This window comes from Salpingoeca rosetta (assembly GCF_000188695.1).
Source record: "Salpingoeca rosetta unplaced genomic scaffold supercont1.38, whole genome shotgun sequence".
Taxonomy (NCBI): domain Eukaryota; class Choanoflagellata; order Craspedida; family Salpingoecidae; genus Salpingoeca; species Salpingoeca rosetta.
In genome coordinates this window covers 224361-249360 of record NW_004754896.1, presented here as the reverse complement: position 1 = coordinate 249360, position 25000 = coordinate 224361, and the positions used below count along the sequence as shown (strand labels likewise).

The 25000-nt window shown below is 55.0% G+C and overlaps 8 protein-coding genes across 8 annotated transcripts in view; 4 read left to right on the top strand and 4 right to left on the bottom strand.

The window, feature by feature from the left end:
- Nucleotides 1–39, bottom strand: part of PTSG_10570 (uncharacterized protein) — a 5082-nt gene extending 5043 nt beyond the window's left edge. Inside the window, exon 1 of the mRNA XM_004988048.1 lies at nt 1–39. This exon is cut by the window's left edge and continues 150 nt beyond it. The gene's annotated coding sequence lies outside the window, so the exon portion shown is untranslated.
- On the top strand, nt 33–2029 carry PTSG_10569 (zinc finger CDGSH-type). Its single transcript, XM_004988047.1, has 7 exons — nt 33–141; nt 360–406; nt 534–567; nt 775–883; nt 1174–1201; nt 1397–1450; nt 1789–2029. The coding sequence occupies exons 1-7, from the start codon at nt 57–59 to the stop codon at nt 1909–1911; spliced, it is 480 nt and encodes a 159-aa protein (XP_004988104.1). The 5' UTR covers nt 33–56; the 3' UTR covers nt 1912–2029.
- Nucleotides 2030–2841: 812 nt separating this feature from the next.
- PTSG_10568 (uncharacterized protein) lies at nt 2842–6437 on the bottom strand (the record flags this gene model as incomplete). Its single annotated transcript, XM_004988046.1, has 6 exons — nt 2842–2935; nt 3306–4986; nt 5269–5431; nt 5632–5778; nt 6000–6130; nt 6413–6437. 6 exons carry the CDS (start codon nt 6435–6437, stop codon nt 2842–2844), a joined length of 2241 nt encoding a protein of 746 aa, XP_004988103.1.
- A 1434-nt stretch (nt 6438–7871) lies between these two features.
- Nucleotides 7872–10559, top strand: PTSG_10567 (uncharacterized protein). The gene is made up of 8 exons (XM_004988045.1): nt 7872–8307; nt 8578–8668; nt 8826–8910; nt 9072–9152; nt 9315–9381; nt 9629–9746; nt 9994–10175; nt 10395–10559. The coding sequence occupies exons 1-8, from the start codon at nt 8179–8181 to the stop codon at nt 10485–10487; spliced, it is 846 nt and encodes a 281-aa protein (XP_004988102.1). The 5' UTR covers nt 7872–8178; the 3' UTR covers nt 10488–10559.
- A 507-nt stretch (nt 10560–11066) lies between these two features.
- On the top strand, nt 11067–14264 carry PTSG_10566 (uncharacterized protein; the record flags this gene model as incomplete). The annotated part of the gene is made up of 8 exons (XM_004988044.1): nt 11067–11087; nt 11500–11920; nt 12319–12428; nt 12613–12745; nt 12860–12912; nt 13083–13151; nt 13397–13616; nt 13816–14264. 8 exons carry the CDS (start codon nt 11067–11069, stop codon nt 14262–14264), a joined length of 1476 nt encoding a protein of 491 aa, XP_004988101.1.
- A 928-nt stretch (nt 14265–15192) lies between these two features.
- Nucleotides 15193–16106, bottom strand: PTSG_10565 (uncharacterized protein; the record flags this gene model as incomplete). The annotated part of the gene is made up of 2 exons (XM_004988043.1): nt 15193–15860; nt 16085–16106. 2 exons carry the CDS (start codon nt 16104–16106, stop codon nt 15193–15195), a joined length of 690 nt encoding a protein of 229 aa, XP_004988100.1.
- A 1481-nt stretch (nt 16107–17587) lies between these two features.
- Nucleotides 17588–18257, top strand: PTSG_10564 (uncharacterized protein). The gene is made up of 2 exons (XM_004988042.1): nt 17588–17652; nt 17796–18257. Exons 1-2 carry the CDS (start codon nt 17601–17603, stop codon nt 18059–18061), a joined length of 318 nt encoding a protein of 105 aa, XP_004988099.1. The 5' UTR covers nt 17588–17600; the 3' UTR covers nt 18062–18257.
- Nucleotides 18258–18462: 205 nt separating this feature from the next.
- Nucleotides 18463–25000, bottom strand: part of PTSG_10563 (KIF5C protein) — a 13126-nt gene continuing 6588 nt past the window's right edge. The window contains exons 14-30 of the mRNA XM_004988041.1: nt 24559–25000; nt 24354–24399; nt 23887–24078; nt 23683–23736; nt 23479–23517; nt 23225–23285; nt 22766–22872; nt 22363–22386; nt 21983–22129; nt 21551–21619; nt 21145–21249; nt 20830–20952; nt 20405–20543; nt 19823–20048; nt 19435–19591; nt 19231–19267; nt 18463–18746 (exon numbers count right to left, since the gene is read on the bottom strand). The exon at nt 24559–25000 is cut by the window's right edge and continues 1411 nt beyond it. Coding sequence (XP_004988098.1) covers nt 18709–18746; nt 19231–19267; nt 19435–19591; nt 19823–20048; nt 20405–20543; nt 20830–20952; nt 21145–21249; nt 21551–21619; nt 21983–22129; nt 22363–22386; nt 22766–22872; nt 23225–23285; nt 23479–23517; nt 23683–23736; nt 23887–24078; nt 24354–24399; nt 24559–25000 — 2006 coding nt within the window. The 3' untranslated portion in view covers nt 18463–18708. The remainder of the gene's footprint in view (nt 18747–19230; nt 19268–19434; nt 19592–19822; nt 20049–20404; nt 20544–20829; nt 20953–21144; nt 21250–21550; nt 21620–21982; nt 22130–22362; nt 22387–22765; nt 22873–23224; nt 23286–23478; nt 23518–23682; nt 23737–23886; nt 24079–24353; nt 24400–24558) is intronic.

Here is a 25000-nt window from a genome sequence, read left to right as displayed (position 1 = left end):
GGGATGACAGGACACAAAAAACACAAACACAGACAGCGTTGATTGTAGAAAAATGGATGAAGATTTTTACTATTTTTCTGCATTCACATCACGAAGCACGCACGATGAGCAGCAAGAAGAAGACGCAGCAGCAGCCCGAAGGTGTTGCTTCACACTTGATGTGCCTGTGACTGTGTGTCTGTGTCTGTGTGTCTGTGTCTTGTGGTGTGTTTGTCTGTACCTTCCATGTCTCCTCCATCTCTATCTCCCTCTCTCCTCCCCGTCCATCACCCTGCCTCCCTGCTCCTCTTCATCCCCAACACTCCCAAACTCACATCTCCTGCCTCCTGCCACAAATGCACTTCCCAACCTCGCCACAGGCCCCGTGCCCATCGTGGCGGCTGGCCACAGCAAGAAAGTGCAGCTGGTGCGTCCAGACGTTGTGTCGCTTCGTGCTTTGCTGTCGTGTCACAACTGCGAGTACGTGTTGATGTGAGCTCACCCGTCTTCTTCTTCGTTGTCATTCGCATGTCCGCTTTATGCCATGGGAACAGGAGGAGGGCAAGACATACTTCTGGTGCGCATGCGGTACGTCAACCGCCCCCCCCCCCTCAACACACACACGCGCGTTCTTGCTGCATTGTAACTCAGCTCACAGACGCGCTCTTCCCCATGCATGCGAAGACACACACGTGCGCGCGAACACAGACATCTGACACACATGCACGACTCACACCGAGACACACGCGCGCTGACGCTCCGCTTGCCCGCTGTGTGTTGTTTGTTCATGCTTAGGCCGGTCGCAGAACCAGCCGTTCTGCGATGGCTCGCACAAGGGCACGGGCTTTGAGCCGCTCAAGTTTGTGGCGGAGAAGACCGAGGTCCGCGGCCTCTGCCAGTGCAAGTGAGTATCGTGTGTGTGTGTGTGTGTGTGTGTCTGTCTGTCTGTGCATGCGTATCTGTGTAGCTATGTGTGTGTGTGTCTGTCTGTCTGTGCATGCGTATCTGTGTAGCTATGTGTGTGTGTGTGTGTGTGTGTGTGTGTCTGAGTCTGTCGCTGTGTCTGTCTTCTTTCCTGGTATGCATGGCTGACGTGGCTCTGTTACATCTCCCGTTTGTGTTCGCCTGCCTGTACAACTGACCCACCACTCCATCGACCCTGCGTGCTTAATCCTTGTCGTTGCTTGGTCTCAGGTTCACCAAGAAGCCACCATTCTGCGATGTAAGACAAGCAACATACGTGTGTGTGTGTGTGTGTGTGTGTGTGTGTGTCGTCTGACTGGCTGTCTGTGTGTCGATCTGTGCCAATGGCTCTTGTTGCTGTGTGCCGTTGCACAATTGTTAACCTTTGATGCGCGGCGTCTGATCCACGCAACCTCTCACTCTGTGTACGTGTGTGTCTGCGCGTATGATTCAGGGCATGCACCGTGACCCGTCTGTGCTCAAGACGTACAACCAACAGCTGCTGCGGGTGAGCTGCATGTCGCTGATTCATGGATGATGTTGCTGGTGCTGTTGGTGGTGTAATGGCGTAATGACTGTGACTTTTGTGACCACAGGGGTTGGTTGGATGTCTTGCACTGTGATAACTTTGGTCTTTCCACCTTCAACGTTTTCGCATGCTCATTGCGTACTCACACACACACACACACACACACACACACACACACACACGCACACACACACACACACACACACACACACACACTTCACTCGCTTCACTTACTTCACTCACTCACATACTTTCCCACTCACACACTTGCAAACACTTACATACGGACACGCTACCACCACCACCACCACCACCAGCGCAACAGCGAGTTGGTCGGGGAGGTTGCGGCCATGAAGCGTCAGATGCAGCTCCTCACCGCCGCTGTCGTCGCCATCGCCGCCGGCGCCACTGCCTTTGCCTGGCACAGGAGCACGCGCTGAACCACACGCACAGCGCACTGCTGTTTGTCTGTGTATGTGTGTGTGTCTGTCTGTGTGTGTGTGTGTCTGCGTGTGTGTGTGTCAGTGTGTGTCAGTGTGTGTGTCTGTCTGTGTGTGTGTGTGTGTCTGTGTACATTAATGCGTCTGGTTTGCCTTCCTGGCTGCCTTTTGCTGTATGCACCGCACCTGTGTTGCAGCACCGTGGCATTCACGTCTTGATGCGAACACGCTGTTGTGACGTGTGTGTTTGGCTGTCATCTTTATTGCAATAGTTCATCTGTAGCCGCTGGCTCGCTTCATGCGTCGCACACGCACACATGCACGTGCACACACACAGGCCACTGTCAGAAGGAAGAAATTAAACCTTGTGCATATCTGACCAGAACAACACTCAAGTGCCGCAACGCACACCAACAATACAATGCATATCTGACCAGAACAACACTCAAGTGCCGCAACGCACACCAACAATACAACACGTGACATGTCGAATGGCAGTGGCACATTCCATTGTGCCACGTGCTGTCACGAAGAGAATACAACCTCCCCCCCCCCCACACACACACACACATATCAAGTTACAGTACTGACACAACACACAGTTGCAGTGCGAATTGCTTGTGCCCTCCGTCCACATCGCGTGGCCCCCTAATCCCCTCCCAGCATGCATTGTTGTTGCGATGTCTTGTTGCGTTACGCGTCCGAGGAAGTGGTGTCAAGCTCGTTTCTGCCGCGCGAGAGTGTCACGTTGTGTGTGGAAGGGGAAAGAGCATACGAACATGCACAGTGACGTGAGTGCTGGGACGCAGAGAAGGCAACAAACAACACAGCAAGGTCAAGTAACAGCACCAAATCCAAGCACTTCACTCACTTCACCACCGAACACACAGCGTCACAACCATCCATCCATCCATCCATCCATCCATTCATTCATAGCCAATGGCCACCGTACGATGTCTGTATTGGGGTGACGGACGATACATCGCTGGTTGGCGCCGGAGTGACAACAGCAGACAGCTTCCGCCTGAACACACAGGGTGATCGTGGTGTGTCATGGTGGGTGGAGAGTATGTATGTGTGTGTGTGTGTGCGTGTGTGTGTGTGTGCGTGTGTGTGTGTGAGTGAGTGATTGAGTGAGTGTGCGCGTGTGTGAGTGAGTGATTGAGTGAGTGTGCGCGTGTGTGTGAGTGAGTGAGTGAGTGTGATTGAGTGAGTGTGCGCGTGTGTGTGTATGAGTGAAGTGAGTACAGATACACTACAGGCGTTGACAAAGCGACATACCACTCACCACCACCAAGCATGCTGCTTCGTCTCCCCTACCCCTCCCGTCCATTCCACCGACACCACCACCACCACACCATGGTGCTGTTGCTGCAGTGCACGTGTGTACCCACAGGTTTGGCAATTTGGCGCGGATGCCGGTTGACGATCGACGTCGCTGTGGTTGATCAAGATGAATCTCCTCCACCCCATCACCACCACCATCATCATCATCACCATCATCATCATCATCATCACCATCACCACCACGACTGCCGTTCTCTTCATCGTCAGCGCCACCGACATCCTCCTCCTCCTTCTCCTCCTCTTGTTGCTCCTGTTCCACGCTCTTCTTGTCACCTTCGTCACCACTCTCATCGCCACTATTGCTGCCCGCCTTGCGTGATGATGTTGGCTGTGATTGGACAGCCACCCTGCTGCCCTGACCGTCCTCATCTGCCATCTGCTTCCTGTCGTTGTCCCCCTTTCCTTCCTCCTCCTTCCCCTCATCCTCCACCTTCTCCTTCTTCTCTTCGTCCACTGTAGCATGAGCACCACTCCGGCTCACAACCTCTCCCCTGTTTGCTGTCACCACGGGCAGCGGCGCTGTGACCCGCGTTCTGCTCGGGACCGTCCTTGCAGGCAACACCACGCCCCCTCCACCGCTACCGCCGCTACTGTTCCCAGTGCGGTTGTTTGGCAAGCGGTTTGGAAGCGCAATTCGGCCAACGGCACCGGCAACGCTGGGCACGCGACGTGGGGGCAGCCCACCACGAACCACCGGCACACGCACACCGCGACTCGCGTTGGTGGTGCCGTTGCTGCTGTCGTTGTCACTGCTGTTGTTTCCTGAAGTGCTGCCAGCGTTGTTCTTCGTGCCATCGACAGCACCGCCTCCGCCACCAGTAGTGCTCGTGCTGGTGTTGGCGGTGTTCAGGGGGCGGATGCGGATGCGGGCGTTGGGGGCGCGGCGTGAGTCTTTGAGCCGATCACCAAACGACCGCTTGGGTCCCAGGGCAGTACCCCCAACACCTCCACCAGGCGTCGTGGCAAACGCATGGCCGGTGCTGTTGTTGTTGTTGTTGTTGCTGTTGTTGTTGTCGACAGTGTTGTTGTCGTCAGTGTTGCTGTTGAAACCGTTTGCGTCGCTGCTGTTGGCTGCAGCGGTGAGCTGTTGGTGGCTCGTCTCGCTCGCTTCCGCAATCTTTTCAAACGGCACAACAGCCGCCCCGCTGGCAACGCCACTGCCTTTGCGTGGCGACGACAAGGGACTCATAACCGCGCCGTTGCTGTGAATCAGGCTGCCACCTCCAATGTCGTCATGACTGCCGATGGCGTTGTTGTTGCTGTTGTTGTTGTTGTTGAGCACGTTGCTGTTTGCCATCATCATACCGGGCGCCAACCCGAGCGAGGCCGGCTTGAACGAGCCCATGCTTGTCCGGCTCTCTGGCCGACTGCCGTTGCCTGCAAGCTCCAGTCCATTCCCGTTCCACTGTGAGCTCGCACGTGCGCTGGCGAGCTGCGAGCGGAGTTTCTCGTTCTCAATCATCAGCTCCTCCACGTGGGTGTGCGGGTCTGCGCCAGTGTCGTCCAGCCACGCGCACGTGCACGTGCGACAGCACACTGCGTCCACAATGCGGTCGTACAGGTCAGGGTTGTACTTGTATGCGTACATGACGATGCCGGCAGCTGCCACGACAATGAGCGGGATGAGCACGGCGGCGGCGATCCACGCACGTGGCCCCGAAGATGATGAGACGGTCGGGGCATTCGGGCTGCAGATGCCCCCCACAATGTCTTCGTTTGGACCGCACGCTAAGGCGTGGAGGAAAAGTATGATTGCGTGCACGTGCGTGCATGTGTGTTTGTGTGTGTGTGTGTGTGCGTGCATGTGTGTTTGTGATATTGTGTGTGTGCGTGTGTGATATTGTGTGTGTTTGTGTGATTGTGTGTGTGTGTGCGTCTCTGGGCGTGAGGAGGCGTGTAACCGCAACATTCACATGTAGTGCAGCATCTCGACTTGCACTTCTGCCCAGCAGCCCCCACCCTTAACCCCTTCCCTCCAACACACACACACACATACACACACACACACACCTTGCTTGCGGCAGACGACGGGAAAGGTTTCGAGGTTCGGTGTGGCGTAGTACCATGTGACGTTTCCCGTATCCCTGTCCTCGACAACCCTGATGACTTGGTTCTGCCGCTCGTTCCAGTCCCTGCTCTCCACATTGACCCACGCCGCGTCGAATGCCACAGCCTGAGATGCAAAGGAAAGGAGGACGGCAGGAGGTGGGTTGGTTTGTTGGTTTGTTGGTTGGTTGGTTGGTTGGTTGGTTGGTGAGTGTTGGTGTTTGGGCAGTGCATCACCGCAAGCCGTGTCGACAAGAATACAAAAGGGGCGCAAACACCCGCTACGACACACCGCAACACACAACGCGACCCAACACGACGACGCACCATGCTGAGGCCAGCCCAACGCCAGATGCCGTCGGCTTCGAGGGAGTTTGCGCCAATCCAAAACTCACGTGGGGCGATGCCGAGCAGGAAGCTTTGTTCGGCCTCACTTCGTGCGGGCGCCAGTTCACCGGCAAACCCTGTCGCTTGCTGGAGCACGCAGTAATGCAGTAACAAACGTGTTTGTGTTGTTGTTGTTGTTGTTGTTTACGTGAACGACCTTGATGCAGCGGGAAGAAGGACGCAACAACAGTACCCACGCACACTGTTCTTGCACCATGTGCCACACACACACACACACACACACACACACACACACACACACACACACACACACACACACACATACACGAAAAGGCATGAGCGCGCACCTCGCACAGGGCTTTGGCCTGGGTCCATGTGAGTGCGCGGGAAAAGGACTTGTAGCAGCCGACAATCTCGTTGGCGTCGTCACGGAACAGCTTCGCTCCATCCTTGCACGTTGCATCGTCAGGGGCGGTGTCTGCGTGATGGCCGGACGTGAGCGTCACGCGAGTGCATGTGGAGGACAAACACACACACACACACACACACAATCACGGAAGCACGGAAAGGAAGCGCACGACACAAGAAAGGAGGAAGGAGGAGGAGGCAGAAGAAGGAGGAGAGGGAGGAGGAGGAGGCAGAAGAAGGAGGAGAGGGAGGAGGAGGAGGCAGGAGAAGGAGGAGACAACGAACAACAACAGCAACAACAACTTAAACAACAACAACTTAAACAACAACAACAACACAGGCTGAGACTGACCAGCTGTTGTCGTCGTGACCACCATGCAGAGCAGCGGTAGCAGCAGCACTGCCACCATCAAGGGTGCTCTCATCCTCCTTGCTTCTTTGATGGTTTGTTTGTTCGTGCGAGGTGTTGCTGTTTGTTGTTGTGTTGTTGTTGTGTAGTTGGTTGGGGTTGTTGTATTTGATGAGGGTTGTTGTTTTGGGGAGTTTGTGTTGTCAAGCCAGGGCAATTTTGTCTTTGGGCCGTTGCTGTGAAGGTCAAATTTGACTTTTCCAACGAATCGACCTGTGCCGCTGATCGTTTGAAAATGATTGCATGGTCGCATGGTGGATACAAGGTTTTGATGCGCATTTCACCCGCATGCCGCGTGCGAAATCTACATTCCACACCAAAATCCCAAACATCATTCGGTTGAGTGCGTTGCGTGCTTGCAAGCAAGCAAAACACCGCACAACGAACTTCTGCCTCTCCCGCCACACACCACAAGCCACACAACGCACCCAAACCCAGCAGCGAAACCTGACCAGGTCAATCGTTGGTGGCGGTTGGTGGATGCTTTGACGGGCGGATGAACCGTTGCAGTGCAAGTGAAGAACGCCGCCAGAATGAGGCAAACCCAGCCAACCCAGCCACCCCCCCGCCAACGTCCAACGTTCACTTGCTGGTCTCTCCCTCGCTGCTTCCTTCTGTTGTCTGTCCGACCACCAGAAAGAAGGACAAGAAGCTGTGTGCTGGCTTGCTTGCTTGCTTGCACATCCACGCTGAGAGCTGAGGAAGCGAGCCAACTGATAGCCACAACGCTCGCTTGGTCTGACACCCTCATTCAACAAGCGAACCGTTGTTGGGGAACACGCTGCCCGTGTGTGCTGGCCTCCCTGACCGTGTGCTGTGCTCGTTGCCGCCGTCGTCTTGCTGGCCATTGCCATCCTCAAGGTGTGTGTGTGTGTTGAGGTTGTCAGGGTTCGACACACTGCCTTGGCGCTGCTTGCTGGTCGGCTGCGTGGTGTTTGCACACTGATCCTGGCACGGCGCGCGTGCGTGGTTGATGTGTTTGATTGATGGGTTGGTGTGTTGCTGCGCCTTCGGTTGGAGAGCTGCGCTCATCTTGGTGGCCAGTTCATAAGCCTGGCGGCGTGGCACCCGTGTGTTGTTCGCGTTGTGTTGTGTGTGTGTGTGTGTTGTGTGTTGTGTGTGTGTGTGTGTGTGTGTGTGTGTGTGTGTGTGTGTGTGTGTGTGTGTGTGTGTTGGTTGTTGACGTGCTTGCCTTCGCTTGCATTGGCCGTGCCCGCTCACTTTTCTCTGTGATTGCCTCACGTTCGTTGAACGGGCTGTGCGTGTCTGCCTTGGCTCTTTCTTGCCTGCTGCTTGTTGGTGCCGTTGCCAGTTGTCTTGACGACCTTGTCTCCAACCAGCCCTGGTTGTCTTGTTGCTCGCTCCACCCCCCTTCTTTGTATTCCTTCCACGAACAAAGGGGTGTGTGTGTGTGTGTGTGTATGTATGTGTGTGTGTGTGTGTGTGTGTGGCCGAGGTGATGATGATGAAGGTGGTGTTGAAGGTGCTAATGAAAGGTGGTGGGGTGCAACATGGTCACAGGCACAGGCACACGTACACACGCGCACACAGTGCATGTGGCTGCTTCCCCATCAGCCACCGTTGCAGGGTCGTCAAGATGCTCACGTTGCGACACACACGCACATACACACACACGCTCTCCCTGCCGTTGATGTGATGTGCTCGTGCACTCCTTGCTTGCTACACCAGCTACCATTCAACCGACCGTCATGATGAGCATGGCTGTAAACGACGCCGGCGCGCGGATTCGAAAGACGCCGAGACGAAGGGTCACCTACACCATCGACGAGGCCGACCTGCTCAAATACCCAAAGTCCATCCTCGCCCGATACCTCGTGGTACGTGTGTGTGTTTGTGTTGGGGGGGGGGGGTTGTGCGAGTGCCATGGGAGAGTTCTATGTGAGCGAGTGCCATGGGAGAGTTCTATGTGAGCGAGTGCCATGGGAGAGTTCAATGTGAGCGTGCAAGGGCGATGTGTATGTATGTGGCTCATGAAGAATCCATGATACACCAGAGTTGGCTGGTGCTCAGCGTGTAGCACCAAACACACACGAGCACAGCACACACAGAGCTCACCTCCCATTGCTTATTCCTTTCCCCACTGGCAGGATTGCGGGTTTGAGTCTGATCCTTCGAAGAAGCCATACATGCAAGAGCTGTGGCGACGATGGGACGCCTACAACGGCTTTCGCTTGCCAGGTGCATGCATGGCACGTGGCGTGTGTGATGGCAGCAGTGTACACGGTGGTTGCAGCGAGGGAGGGGAGGGCGTGTGGTATTGGTGTTGCTTAACGTGAGATTGATTGGTGCGGTGCCCCATTGACACGTCTTCCTTGTGCATGTCACGCGTTGACAGAAGTGGTGTGCGACCTTGGCGCCGGCAAGATGAAGGAGTTCAAGGACACGCTGGAAGCGGGGAACCTCTCCAAGAACGGGCGCAGGTAGGCGGGCGATGAAAGCGCAAGGGCAGGGGAACTTGGAGTAGTGACGGTTGTGTTGGTGTTGTTGTTGGCGCAGTACTTGTTTCCGTTGACTACGAGTGCTCTGTTTTTTGACACACTCACTCACACGCACACGCATGCACGTGTGACTGTGGGTGCAGGTATCTGCGCGAGGAGAGGGAGCGAAGAATGAACCGCGTACAGAAGCGAAACAGCAGGAAGCGCCTGGACACCACCAGCACGTGCGTTGGCCTCTCTGGGGTCTTGGGGGTGTTGTGTGTTGTGGCAGTGGACTGAGGGAGGCGCAGAGGATAGTCGGTGTTGTGTTGCCTGGCCGCAGGTTGAATCGATGGCACTCACATGTGTGTGCGTGTGCGTGTGATTGTGATTGTATGTGCGTGCAGAGGCAAGAAATCGCGCCCGCGCAGTCAGCGGCCCAGCGCAAACACGAGCAACCCGATGGGTGCCATGGTGCGTGTGGTGGTGGTGGTGGTGGTGGTGGTGGAGGAGGAAGAGATATCTCGGGACTTGTAAAGGCTTTACTTTGACTGTGAATGCTGCACTTTTTTCTGATGTACATGTGCAGCTTGTGTGCTTACATACTTGTGTTCTTACACACACACACACACACACACACACACACACACACACACACACACACACACACGCACACGCACGCACGCGCGCGCACACACACACACACATTGCCATGATGCAGGTTGGTCCTGATCGGACGCGTACGATGCCGCCAAACCTGATGCAGCTGTTCATGATGCCACCACCGGCTGGCAGCGGACAGCCGCAGTCAGACATGACAAAGCAACTCCTCGCCGCAGGTGTGTGCGTGCGTGCGTGCGTGTGTGCGTGTGTAAAGGGAATTGGGGGAGTGCGCACGCGTGCGAGAGTGCGTATCGAAAAATGAATGAGGCATGTGTGTCTGTGTGTTGACGCTCGGCCTTTTCTTTAAGTTCCACCTTTCCACTTCTTGTTACCATTTGTCCATGCTCACCACCACCACCACCACCTCCTCCCTCGTCATCCTCTGGCCCACGCAAATTGCACCCCAATCGGCGTTGCCTGCAGGGTACCAATCCACGCCGCTGTCGAGTGCACAGGCGCAGATGATGGGGCTGCCTCTGCTCTCCCCTCAGACTACCGCCGTCACACATCATCAACAACAACAACAACAACAACAACAACAACAACAACAACCGTCCGCCACAACCACGACCCCCACCCACAACAGCGCAGCCACATCAACCACGGTTCGTGTTGTTGAGTGTCGCGTGCTGTGGATGATGTGCGCTTGGTTGTTGGACACTCAACCGCACGCCACGCTCACGTTGTGCCTTTATTGTGCGTGCGTGCGTGCGTGCGTTTCTCTCACACACTCTTATTCAAACGCATTTACTCTCACACACTCTCATTCTCATTCTCACACATTCACCCACCATGTCGCCCCCCCCCCCTCTCTCTCTGTGCAGAACGCAACTCCACCTGCTGTCGTTCGCAGTTCTGTTTCAACCGCCACCACCGCGCTCGGTGTATCCCCACTTGCCAAAGAGTACGTCCACTGAATGTCTGCAATGTCGCAGGCGCGCACGTCTTCAGGCGTGCTCACGGTGTCATGTCCTTCAGGTTGCTTGCAAGCATGGATATTTGAACTTACCTTTCCTGGAACTCTGCACCTGTGTGTGTGTGTGTGTGTGTGTCATGCGCTCTTCATCGGACGTGAACTTGCAGGGAGGAGACAAAACAACAACAGTGAGTTTTTGATGCATTGCATGCATCTGTCAACCGTCTTTCAACGCACGTGCCGCACATGATGTGTGTCACCGTTCCCGCGATCTTCTTGCGAAGCTGTCGACTCACAACCACCACGGCAACCACCACCTCCACCACCACTGCTGTGCTGCTGCGATCGTAGGTCGACCTCTACCGCACCAACGGATCGAGGCCTTGGCTCCTCATCGTCTCTCTCCGCCACCACATCCACCAACGGCAGCGGACACCTGGCCACCACCAACAACAACAACAACAACACCAACAACAACAACAACAACACCAACAACAACACTTCCCCAGCTGCTGCGGCAGCGACTGCAAACGGAAACGGTCACACCAGCGCGGATCCAACGAGCGCGCACGCGACACTGATGCACGGCATCAGCCCATCGGTGCGTTGTTTGTTTGCTTGGTTGGTTGGTTTATTGTAGACGTGGTGCTCAAAGGAGATGGACGAGTGCACGTGTGGTTGCCTGCAGGCAAAAGAGTGGTGGTTCTCTGCTTGTTGCTGACCGCTGTTGCTTCTCTTCGTATTGGGCTGCGCTTGTTCCAGGTTGCCAACCACCTCCGCCTCATTTATCAGCACATGCAAGGAGGGGTGAGTGGTGCTCTGCATGTGCGCGTGTGCCTGTGTGTGTGTGCGCGTGTGTGTGTGTGTGCCTGTGTGCCTGTGTGTGTGTGTGTGTGCGCGCGCTGCCAACGACAGCAATAGTTGTCAATCGAAGCCTTCGCTTCGAATGTGTCGCTCATCGCACCACTTTCGTGCATGCATGCAATCCCCATGGGTGTTCTTTGTGTCTGCAGCAGCAGAATGCACCGCAGCCGGCACCGCAACAGGCGCAGAACTTGGCCGTTGTTGCCTCGTTGCTCGCACAGATGCAAGGCATGGGTGCCGGGCAGGCCTACGGGCCGACACAAACACACGGTTCGGTGACTGGGACAACGGCTGCTGCTTCCGCATCTGCATCGGCAGCAACAGTATCAGATAGCCAAACAGCGGCGGCACATGGACGTGAAGCAATGGAGGCAGGGCAACAGCAGGGCGAGCGGGCACAGTCGAATGTGCCCTGGCAGATGTCGCACTCACAGGCATCCTCGATGCTTGCACGCATTGGAGAGCAATACCGCAAGCAGGACAGGCCGGTGGTGGGAGAGGAAGATGGTGCGCAGTCACGCAAGCAGTCGTTCTTTGCTGGTGACGGCAGAGACAGGGATGAAACAGCAGGTGAGTCAACTAAAGACGCGAAGCAAAACTTGTTTCTTGGTGGTGGTGGAGGACGTATTTTGTCGCCTTCGCATTGCTCATGTTCACATTATTGTGTGTTGTGTTTGCTTGTTGGATGGACAGGATCTACGCTTCCTCCTCCACCACCGCAACCACATGGTAAATACCACACATGCCATGCGCTGCTGATGTCTGATGTGGTGAGATGCAGCCGTTACAAAACCGCAACTGTACACACACACACTCACTCACTCACTCGCTCACGCACACACACACACACACACACTCACTCTCACACACTCACTCACACACACACTCACTCACTCACTCACTCACTCACTCACTCACTCACTCACTCACTCACGCACGCACGCGTATGTGTTGACCCACCACACCAGCAGGGTTCCAGCCACCGTCGCTGGCGTCTGCGCTCAACATGACCGGGCCGTCACCGCTTCGCCCCCCGGATGCAAACGCACACGCCCAGTGCATGCAATTTCTTCAGCAGGTGCGTGCGTGTATGTGCACGCACTCCTTTGTCTGTTTGTCTGTGCGTGACTTGAAGGCAGCCGTGGTCATCACGCTCTTCACGACTGCATCCCCTCCCGTACAACTTGTCTTTGTCCTCCGTTCCTCACCCCGGATCACCACTGGCGCACATGTGTCATTGTTGCTGTCGTCATTACTATCAGGCGTGGGACAGCGGCCAGTTGCAGGCGCCGCCAACGCCAAACGTAACCAATGACTCATCATCATCACCACAGCAGCAGCAACAAGAAGGCGACGACGCTCCCAAGTCTCCGCCGAAGACATCAAATGCACAAGGTGCGCGACGTGTTGTTTGTGTGCGTGTGTGAGGGGGGGGGTGAAAGTGTAGGTATGCTATGCAACTGCGCTGCGGGCTTCGAGTGCTCACAACGTGTGTGCTCTTGGCTGCAGATCAAGCGCGCCTTCCCGCTGCTTTCTTCCCAGAGATGTTCTCGCCGCTCAAGGTAGGCGCGTGTCTGTGTGTAATGTATTGTGTGTATTGTGTAATGTGTTGTGTGGTGCGGTGTAGTTTGCGGTGTTGCGCAGTGCTCGCTTCTGGTCGTGCCTTTGTTTTGCTCGTGCTCGTCTGCATATCCATCCACACTCACGCACACGTACACACGCACGAACACAGACTGGAAGTCTCCCTGCCATCAACCTCAACTCACCCACCGCGTTTGAGGCATTTGCCACGCCTGATTTGGTAAGTAACGCCCGCCATTCAGTACATTTGCAATTGGGATGAGCTTTCACATGCTCGGACCTGCACAGCACGAGCTACAATTCTGCTATACTTATTTTTATTTTATGTTCTGTCAAAGCATCGATCGCACCTGTGTTGACATGCATGCACGTGCTTTTCCTTTCATCATCCCTCCGCCACCGCCTCTCTCACACACACACGCACACACGCACACCCCGCTTGCTGACATAATCGTGTGTCTGCAGTCTTCGTTTCATCCTCCGTTCAGCCCGCTCGCCGGCACCAGCGCGCAGACCGGCAGCGTGACGCCACAGAAGCAGCTGCGCTCCCCAAGCGGCGATGGCACGGGTCACCCCTCCATCCTGCTCGCGTCACCCCAGTTCTTGATTGGCCAGCCATCGCCTTTCACAAACTACCTCTACTCCCCGCTCGGATTTTCCTCCTTTTCCCCGCGCCGCTTCAGCCGTGAGTATCTTCGTGTGTGTGTGTGTGTGTGTGTGCGTGCGTGCGTGTGCGTGCGTGTGCGTGCGTGCGTGCGTGCGTGCGTGCGTGCGTGCGTGCGTGTCCATGACGCAAGCAAGAAGCGCTCTCACAGCTCATCTCTTCCTTCCCCCACCCCTTCACATTCCCCTATCATCTCGTTTGTTCCCTCTCCGTGCATCAGTGGACGAGGCCGCTGCTGCGGCCTCATCATCGTCGTCCGCCCTGCGCAGTCAACAGCAACAGCAGCAGCAGCAGCAGCAGTCCAGTGCATCGTCTGATGTCCCGAGTGGCGGTGAGCTTCATCTCCAGCCGGCGCCATCGCCGTACGGGGCGCCGGGCAGACGCACACGCACGCGCAAGGCCCGCAACCTCACCCTCCCAGGCAGCTCGCTCGGTACGTCGCGCGTGGACGACACAGACCTGCTTGCAGCGACGGAAACCGTGATCCGCACAGACGCGCCATCGGAGGGCAGCGTGGATGGCAGCAGCGGCGGCCACAGCAAGGGCGGTGCACGCGGCAACAAGCGCCGTGGCGGTGCTGGTCGTGGTGGCAGTGGCCGTGGCGGTGGCGGCAAGCGACGCGGTGGCGGCAGTGGTGGTGCAACGAAGCGCGCCAAGCAGAAGAAGTGATGGGGTGGGGGGGGCACGTTGTTGTTGTTGTTGTTGTGGTGGTGGTGGTGGTGGTGGTGGGAAAATGATTAGACAGATACCTTCTCTTCTTGGTTTGTGCGTGTGTTGGACTACACTGCTGCTGTCTGCGTTTTGTGGGTTGGTCGGTTGATTGATTGATGGTTCGTGTGGTAGTGTGGTGTGATGCTGTGATGGGTGATGCGACTGCGCTGTTTTCTTTCCTCTCTCCTTTTTTTTCCTTCCTTGTGTTACGACTGCACCTTCCGCGCGCTGTGGTGTTTGGCCATGATTGTTTGCTTGCTGCCTGCGTTTTGCCGCTTGGTTTTGTGTGAATGGGCTAAGTGTATTGAAGATCACGATCGATGACTGGAGTGAAGGCGACATGGCGTTGTGGTGGATTGAAATGAACTGCGAGCGTGAATGAATTGAGGGTCAATTGCGTGTGTGTGTGTGAGAGAGAGAGAGAGAGAGCTGGGGAGAGCAAACAGGCGCATGCGGGCTTAGGAGTCGAGGTCGAGGCAGGAAGGGACTAAACATAAAGACATGAATGAACACGAAGGCGGGCGGGAAGGAGAGGTAGCAGTGACCGTGAAGAGACAAAGGTGGGAGGGGTGGGCAGAGTCGACAGACTGATAGTCAAGCAATTGAGGCAAGACGGGAACACAGGTACGACTGATACAGGAGCATGACACGAGTGCACGAGCTGAAACAGAGCACAAGTACAAACAAATGACACATCTCAAGTACATTGGACGGATGGTTCCACAGTGCAACCAACAAGTGAGGAGGGGTGAATGACATGTCCAGAAAAGAACAAACACCATTTCGGGCAGATTCGGTGAAAGACATCATCAGATTGGGCAACAAACACAAAAGGCACAGGGGTGCAGGGGAACGCAAGGATGGGAAGGGTGCGACGAAGTTCACTTCAAGACTTCAGGCCAAGCATGCGCTTGACTTGAGCGTGGGCGTCGCGGCGAATGCTTTGTTTTTCTGGGTTGCCTTGGATACCGTTGAGCTCTGTGAGACAGTTGTACCGCGATGTGTGACGGAAATGAGATGAATATGAACGTATCCAGGTTACAGGGCGGATAATATGAAATGCTGCTGTAGCGTGAATCAAGAGCAAATCGATGCAGAGATCCTCACGGCGTTCGCGATGATCCAGTGTGTAGAAGGCGTCAGTCCTGTGCCTGCCGCGGTGGTCCAGGGGGAGGGCATACACAAAGCCATGGTCTTTGAGAAGCTTCCTATTGGAGACAACGAGAAACCTGTTTGGTGTGACACTCGCAAGGCGGCGCTCGTCATCTCTCACAATCCGCCACGCTGGGGCGGCTGTGTCTCCACTCGAGGCAACATATTGTTTTATGATTCTTCGAAATGCAGCCATCTTCTCGGGGCGGATCGTTCGTGCAAGCGCGTCGGCATGACGGGAAGGCTGGAGTGTGGCCGAGCGAATGTGAACAGCTTGGAGGTACGACGTAAATTCAAACCCGTCATTGCCGTCAACAAGAAGAGACGGCAGTGGCGTGGGAGGAACGCGAGTAGTTGCCAGCGTCACCACCCCGCGACCACCGGAAAGGGTTGAGAGTGGTGCTGCATATCGAAATGTTTGATGCGCATGATGTGCTTTAGCCTCACGACCCTTGGTGTTGTCATGTCGACCATCCCAGTCAGCTATAACTGCCCTCACTACAACCAAGTCGAGAAGCAGGCGGTTGTATGAAGAAGATGACGAGAAGCGGCAACAGTCATTTGTCTCACAGAAGAGGCATAATGGAAGCTTGATGCAAACAAGAGCACACAAGCGGCACCTGTACCTTGATCGCTGGTTTCACTCATAGCGGCTCGTGGTAGCAAGAGGTTGGTCACCGATGGGCGTTTTGGTCGTCGCAGCACGAATGACAGGCGAGGCGGCACGCTAGCAGTGACTCCACTGGCCGATACTAGATTGATTGTATTGATTGATTGAGTCTGCCCTACCTTGCTTGCCTGTTGATTGTGCTGTTTGTAAAGAGAGGGTTGCGTGTTTATGGTGCAGGTTATTCGTGGTGTTGATCGTTGTGTGTCTGTGTGGTCACACACAGACGACAGAAAGGCCGATACGAGTTTTCGCTTTCGAGTTGTGCTGTTGTGGCTTGTGTATGCTTGCACTGTGTCTGTTCAGGGCAAGGACAGGCTGCTTGTTGACAAGCTCACAAACAACAAGCTGACACACACACGCACACAGACACACGCACACAGACACACGCACAAACACACACACCGCTCAGGACGGCTTCTGCAACCTTCGGGTGGGAAACACTTCCAGCACTTTTTTTTCTCGAACCTTTGTAGTTGGGTTGCGAAGGTCCGAAATCTTCCATCGTCAGCTGTGACATGTGAATGGCTACTTGGGAACACGAAACAATGCCAGCTCTACTGTGCAATGCCGTCCATGTCACAGCTTTCAAAAGATAACTTCCATATCCACCCTTCCTTGCCCACATGCACTTAGAGCTTGTTTTCCCCCTCTGTGGTTGCCCGGGTATCAAAGCGATGTTCTCAAGCAGGAGGTGTCGAGGCAGAATTTGGCCACGGTGACGAAGTCGGAATTGGCTCACTCCTTTTTTGATACCTGATGACATCTGTTCCAAACTGGGAAAGTGACGGATTCTCACCGCGCGGCATGAGCTGTTGCTTGCGTCAAACACGGTAGAAATAATTGCAGGAAGAGCAAAACCTTTGCACGTAACGGATTCTTAGGACCACTTCTTTCCACGCCAGGGCTGTGGTGTGGTTGCGTGTCTCTGTGCCGTCGCTTCATTTCCTCATCTGCGCTCTGCATCCACAATCAACAGTGGCAAGTGCAAACGTCAAGACCAAGCTACAACGACCACTCACCCGCCTTTACCCCTTGCTACCATTTGCTTGTCGCGGCGAACAAACACGCAACGCGCGACAATCATGAGCGACCTCATCATGGCAATGCGCCAAGATGGCGAACAGCACGCCATCAGCGGACACGCCACACATTCCGTCCCAACCAAACTGGGGAGGACCAACAACAAGCGCCTACCACAGAGCGATTCTGCCAGTTCTAAGAAAAGCAAAGGTGTGTGTGTGTGTGTGTGTCATCTGGTTACTTTCTTGAGAATGTGGTTTGTGCTGGCATTTCATCTATGAATGTCGGACGTCGCATATTTCATATGAGATCACGATTTGGTGCCGTAGTTCTCATGTGAAAGGCATGACTGCTTTGTGTGTGTATGTGCGTGTGTGCACATGCCTGTGTGATTGCTTGGTTGTTGAACAGGTGAAGTATCACAAGATGCCATTTCTCACCGTGAACTTGACATGGCGACACCAGCAGAGACAGTTGACCTCAAGCCTGACGAAGAGGGGGCTGGTGAGTTCAAGCGCTTGTTTGTATGTGTGTGCGTGTGCGAGTAGTCCAGCTTGTCTGGCTTTGAATTGGATTGTCCCCATTTATCTCATTCCACCTCTTGTTTCATCGCTTGTTCCGGTGCCGATGTTGTCGTGCAATTGCAGAAGACGAGGCCTCGACCCTGAATGAGCTCCTCAAGCTCATCGATGAGTATGACGACAGAGACGCTTTGCACAGCTTCTTCGAGCGTCTGGAACAAGAGGAACACGACAGAGTGCGAGGTGTTGCAGTTCCCACATTGCACGCCGAATTCAGCAAGCTGATCTGCGACCCTGAAGCGTCGGACAAGCGCATCAGCGTTATCTTGTCCATCGCGGCGCGCATTCACGTCGAAGCGGAGGCCCGCCGCCCTGAGAGGAAGCAGGATTAGTCGCCGCAATACAGCCTCATCCTCCCTGACTGCGCCACTGTGGCATCCGTGTGCATCTCAAAACAGCAAAGCACGACTGCGGCAACCGCCAACGTTTCAAGGCCGTCCTCACCAGCAACATCCCCCCTTTCCAAACACAACCTTGTGTGGGATCTTCGTTGATGACTGCTGAAAGTCTGTTCTGTTCAGGCGTTCCACCTCAGCGTCGTTGTCGTTTGTGTCGCGTACGTGTGCTTCGTTTTCGCCATTCAAATCACAAACAAAACGTACAACTCAAACAAATACATGAATGAAGAAGAAAGACAAGACACAGCAAGTACGAGACAAGATGAAGCAGCATGTGACACCTCTCTTTCTCATCTTCCTCCGAGGTCATTCCTCTTCAGGCAGCATGCTGATGCTGCTGCTGCTGATGATGATGATAGCGATAGTGGTATCTTGTGTAATGGTGGTGTATGAACAGCTGAAGTAGCTTCGTTGCAAGCAAGCACGCCAGAGAGCGCACTTGGCAAAGTATGAACAGACAGAACAGAAAGACAGGAAAAAAATGAAGCCTGCAAAGAAAGCATCAAAAAAGGAAGGACAGGAAACAACGACGAGAAGAACAAAGACCGAGAACCTGGTGCACGAGTGTGCTTTGTTCATTCTCAAGACCACGCGTGGGACTTTCGTCGTCGTGCAGATGCTGCAATGAAGAAGTCAACATCATGTGAAGTGGGCGCGTGTGAGGGTTTGTGTGTGTGTGTGTGTGTGTGTGTGTGTGTGTGTGTGTGTGTGTGTGTGTGTGTGTGTGTGTGTGTGTTGTTGTGTACTAACATGCCGGGCAACACCCTTGAACGGACCTGATTGTGGACGATGTGCCTTGACCAAAATCTGCTATTATTCTACCCGCGGCATCCTAGAATAGCTTTTGATACGGTGAACGTTTAGGATACCAGCAATTGGACGTCGACAGGTAATGGGCTGTTGGACAGATCTTGTGGTACCTCGCAGTGTAGTGTGTGTGTGTGTGTGTGTGTGTGTGTGTGTGTGTGTGTGTGTGTGTGTGTGTGTGTGTGTGTGTGTGCGTTTTGTTGTCAAATCATCCTTCCTACCTCTCCCAGCTACGATCGATCTCAAAAAGCAAACGCATCATCACGCATCATGCACCGACTCCCAGTTTGACTCACGCAAGCGCCGTCGTCTGCCGCTTGCCGGACGGTCCGGCTGTCAACGGAATCATGGCGATGATGTGGTGTGAGCGCAGCGCGTCACCACAGCAGCACCACACAAGTGTCATAACACTGCAAGATGTTGTCTTCACACACACACACACACACACACACACACACCCACACACCAACACACAGTCACAACATTCCTTTGCTCGTCACCTCGTTTGCAAGCGCCTGCAGTGTGGATGCGCACTCCTGAAAGTTCTTGTTGATTGCATAATGCAAGGGTGTCATGCCCGAAATGTCGCGAAACTGGAGCTTTGCACCGCGTCGCACGAGCACCTTGCACACATCAGGTCGATTGCACACCGCAGCCCTGCACTCACGTGGTGTGTGTGTGTGTGTGTGTGTGTGTGTGTGTGTGTGTGTGTGTGTGTGTGTGTGTGTGTGGGAGAGGGTTGGGGGGGGGGGAAGGACGTGGTGACTCAACAAGCTTTCGCGAATGGCAACAACCACCAATTGCCAACAACAACAACAACAACCTTCCAAGCACACCCGTTGTCCTTCCCTTCTCCAACCACCACGACTACCGCCATCATCTACTCACCAGTGGAGGGGCGTGGTCATGCGGACGTCTGTGCAGTTGACGTCAATGTTTGTGCACGAGAGCAGCGTGGTGATGACCTCGAGTGAGCTCTGTGCCGAGATGGCGAGATGCAGGGCCGTTCGGCCCCGGTGGTCGCGTATATTGACGGCGTTCTCGGGCGATTCCAGCAGCGAGCGCACACACCGCGGGCTGTCGTTCGACACAGCATAGTGGATGGGGGTGCGCCCTGCGTATTCGTATGTGTGTTTGCGTGCGTGCGTGTGTGTGAACGTTTGTGAGGGAGAGTGTGAGAGAGTGCGTGTGTGTGTGTGTGTGTGTGTGTGAGTGCGTGTGTGTGTAAACGTGTGAGTGTGAGAGAGTGCGTGTGAGTATGTGCATGAGTGAGTGAGTGTGTGTGTGTGTGTGTGTCGTGAAGGCGGCGACATGAGCGATCGGATGATAGCATCCACACATGCCATCGTATTCAAGACGCGAAAGCAGCAGCAATCGCAGTCCACAAACAAACAGACACAGCAAAGCAAACAAAGCAAACTTAACGAAGCAAGCAACGCAAACCATAAAACCACACAACTCCCAGCGCACCTTCTGTGTCTGGTATCCTGACACTGGCGCCAGCCTTGACGAGGTGTGCCGTGTGGTCGCTGTGCTGGCAGAGCACTGCCCAGTGCAGCGCCGTCACGTGCTCGTCGTCCTGGTGGTTCAGCACCTCGGGCGTGCAATACTGATGGTGATGGTGATGATTTTTTGGGACGGGAGGGGGGTGGTGTGTGGGTGTGATGGTGTACGTGAGGTTTAAGGGGAAGTTCTTGTTGAGGTGCAGAGCAAACGGATTGCAAAACGCTGAATATTAGGGAGTACAGCACTGTCGCTCGCACACACACAGACACAGACACACAGACACAGACACAGACACAGACACACACATACACAGACACACACGTACACACGCACACACATAGCCGCACACGCACACACACACATAGACGCACACACACACGCCACAGTACCTTGAGCAAGATATCGAGGCTGCGTGTACTCTCGTGTTTGCAGCTCCAGTGTACGGCTGTGCGGCCCTCGGGGTCAGAGAGCATCACTGCCGTGGGGGCAGCGCGAAGCAGCAGCCGCAGCACCTGTCAAGTGGTGGTGGTGGTGGTCGAGGTGATGAACGAGATGCAAAGGAATGGACGCACGGGTTTTGTTGTGTCATGTCATGATCTTATGCACACAGGTGCACACACGCAGAGTTGAACCCTTCGCTCTGTCCCTACCCCACACCATGACCCAAACAGCGGTCATCACCAAATCATCATCCTCGCCATCACCTCGTGGTGGCCGTAGTACGCTGCCCACAGCACGGGCGAGCGGCCGTTTGTGTCTGTCAACATCACATCTGCACCGGCACGAAGCAGCATCTCAACAGCTTTGATCTGAAGCCCCGATGGTGAAGGGACATGGGATGGAAGAGGGTTGATCAAGGGAATGAGTACGCACGTGAGCCGCACAGTACCGTCAGCGCTGCGGTGGTGCAGATAGCACGCATGCACACAAGACAACATACACACAGGAGGGAAAATACACACGCATGCACACAAGACAATATACACACAAGACGGAGACACACACGCATGCACACACGAACACACACACGCATGCACGCACAAGAGCATATACACACACACACACAAACACACACACAAGCACATACAAGAGCACACCCAGAGCACGCACCTTGTTGGCGATTGACGCGTACATGAGCGGTGACCGACCCAGGGCATCCAAGCTGTCAACAGGAATGGTCTGATGGTGATGGGAGACGTGACAAGTGAAGGCATTATTAAGACAATGAGTACGCGGCAGAGGGAAAGGGTGCGAGGGAAAAGCACAATGGAACGGCAGTGAGCGAATCACGCGTCACGTCCATCACACACACACACACACACAGCACCATCAGCATAATCAACACCACCATCACACACACACACACAGGCAGAGAGGCAGAGAGACAGACAGAGAGACGGACAGAGAGACGGACACACACACACACACACTCATGCACATACTCACACGCTCTCTCTCTCACACACACTCATGCACATACTCACACGCTCTCTCTCTCACACACACACACACAGACCACCACCACCACCACCATTGCGTCACCTGCAGGAACTGCTTGAGGGCAATCTTGTCGCCCTGCCCCGCTGCTCTGTGCAGCAGCGATGCGCCATTGTCGTCTGTCGTCGCGTCGTCGAACATGAAACCGGCACTTCGCACCATGCTCGCCGACATCACCGTCTCGCTCGCGCCCTGTGGCGCGATGGAGGTAAGGTGAGGTGGTGTGCACGGGCGTTGGTGAATGTGAGTGAGTGCGTGAGTGAGTGAGTGAGTATGTGTGTGTGAGTGAGTGAGTGAGTGAGTGAGTGAGTGAGTGAGTGAGTGAGTGAGTGAGTGAGTGAGTGAGTGAGTGAGTGAGTGAGTATGTGTGTGTTAGTGTGCGCGCAATTGTAACCAAACACAAGAATGCAAACATTTGGACGCACCTCATCTGGCTGCGTGTCATCATCCTGTTGACAAACAGAGGGAGAGAGAGATGAAGTTCGAAACAGATGTTAAGTGAGGTGTTGGAGCTGTGCAGAGCAAAGGCATCTCCATGCAAGCAAGCAGGGGAAACCCCCCACCCATCCACCCACACCCACCCACCCACACACACACACACACACACACACACACACACACACACACACACACACACACACACACACACACACACACACACACACACACACACACACACACACTCAAACACTCATACTCTCACACACTCATACTCTCAGCGACGATGATGGTGATGGCGGTGGTGATGTGAGATGTGAGATGGGTAACAAGCGAGCACCGCACAATGTAAACGCACGCACACACCACCCCCTCCCCCCCCCCACACACATCAACGCACGATGGTGTTCGGCTGCTTGCTGGTGGTGACGGTCGCTGCTGCTGCTCCTGCACATGCGCGGGTGTCGGCGGTGACAACACCTGATGCTCCTCAAGGCCTGACGTGGGGAGGGCGAGAGAATTGGGAGGGGGTTGTTTGTATGTGTGCATATTTGCACAATGTGTGGAGGGAGGTGATGTTGATTGGTGTGGATGGCAACAAAGTGGTGTGAGTCAACAAAGAAAGTTGAATCACACACGAGGCGAGCGCGCGCAAGTGCGCGTGCATGTGTGTGTGTGTGTGTGTGTGTGTGTGCGTGTGTGTGCGTGTGTGTGTGTGTGTGTGTACGTGCGTGTGTGTGTGTGTACGTCAGCGCAGATTGTGCACACTTTGCATTACCACCACCGCCGACAACACTACACCACCACAACACCACCACCACCACCACCGCCATCACGATTGGTGCCCACCGCGTTGTTGGAGCGTGGATCGCGGGCGGGCGGCGGTTTGGCCGCTGTCAAACGCAGTGAACTGGCGATTATGGACGGGCAACGATGAGATGCAGGGACGAGGTGGAGGGCCATGGAAGCGAGAACAAGATGAAGGGCAATGAATGTGAGAGTAGGTATGCAGTGGAGTACGAGACAACGCAGGAGCAGTGTGCACGCACGCACCCGTGAGCACAAATCAGCGCACATGCGCACATACACACGCATGTACGCACCTGGTATAAGTCCTGCGCTCCAACACGGAATTCTTGCACCTGATCATTAGTATCACACACACGAAGAAATGAGCGCGAAAACCAGCAGCAAACAACAGCAGCAGGTGAAATAAAAACAAAAGCAACCCAGGAAGACACAACACTGCACCACCAGCATCAACACCACCTCAGCACACCACGATCAAGCACCAATCAACCACTCACGTTGTGTTGAAGACTGCGCACCAACCCCAGCTGTAGGAACTTTGCACCAATGCCCTGATATGATACGCACAGTGGGAGAATTCGTGAGCGTTGTAGTCCATGCAAAGGCTTGCTCTGTACCGCCCACAAGTACATACACACACACACACACACACACAAGCACACGCACACACACACACACACACACACACACGAAACACGCACCTGGGCCTTGTCGAGCGAGTCGATGCCTTCCATATTGGCCATGAACCAGCCGGCCGCAGCCTCGCCCGTGAACACATGCCGGTGCAGACGATGGTTGAGTGTCAGCGGCTGTGTTGGGATGCCCGTGTTGGGGTCCCGCAGTGCGCGCATGTACACCTGCAGCGACTGCAGCGGTTGTGTATCGTCGTCGTCCTGGTGGCGGTGAAGAGCAATGGCAGTGAGTGAGTGCGTGTGAGTGAGTGAGTGAGTGAGTGAATGAGTGAATGAGTGAATGAGAGTGTGTGTGAGTGAGAGAGTGAGTGTATGTGAGTGTGTGTGAGTGAGTTTGTGTGCACTCATGCATGTTTCACCCCGATGCTTCGCTCTGTCGCACTCACGCACACACAGACACACACACTCACGCACGCACACACACAACGGAGCAACATCATCTTTGCATTCGCCACTCTACTCTCTCATCAACTCACCGGCACATCTGCGTCTGTCACGACGACGTCCGATGCCGACAGCCCACTGGTGAACGCAACACGAACGCAAGCGACGGGTGAGGACAGCTGACGCAAATGCCACACACACACACACACACACACACACACACACACACACACACACAGAGACAAACAGACAGACAGACACACACACACACACACACAGACAAACACAGACACACACCTGTGTTCCGCTGAGAGTGGTGACGTTCTGCGTGGAGATGATGGCGATGGATGCTGCTGCTGCTGCTGCTGCTGCTGTCGCAACCCTCCACCACCGCTGACAGCACCACCGCCGTGAGCCTGTTCCGTGTGCACCATGCTGTGTGCGCGGCGTTTGCCTGCAGGCACGGCGAGCGTTTCGCGCTCCTTGTCCACGTGTCGCTGCCTCGCCTCCTCCCCGTGTCCGCCTGAGCGTGCGCGCCCACTCGTCGGACGAATGGGCCGATCAAATCGCCTGTGCAGCAGCCCTTGCATCGCCTGCTGACGCTGCTGTTGGTGCTGCTGCTGCTGTTGGTGCTGTTGACGCTGTTGGTGGCGCTGTTGTTGTTGGTGCTCGTCGTTGGTGCTGTCAGCACTTTCATCTCCAACACCACCGCCACCATCACCATTGACACCACCGCCAT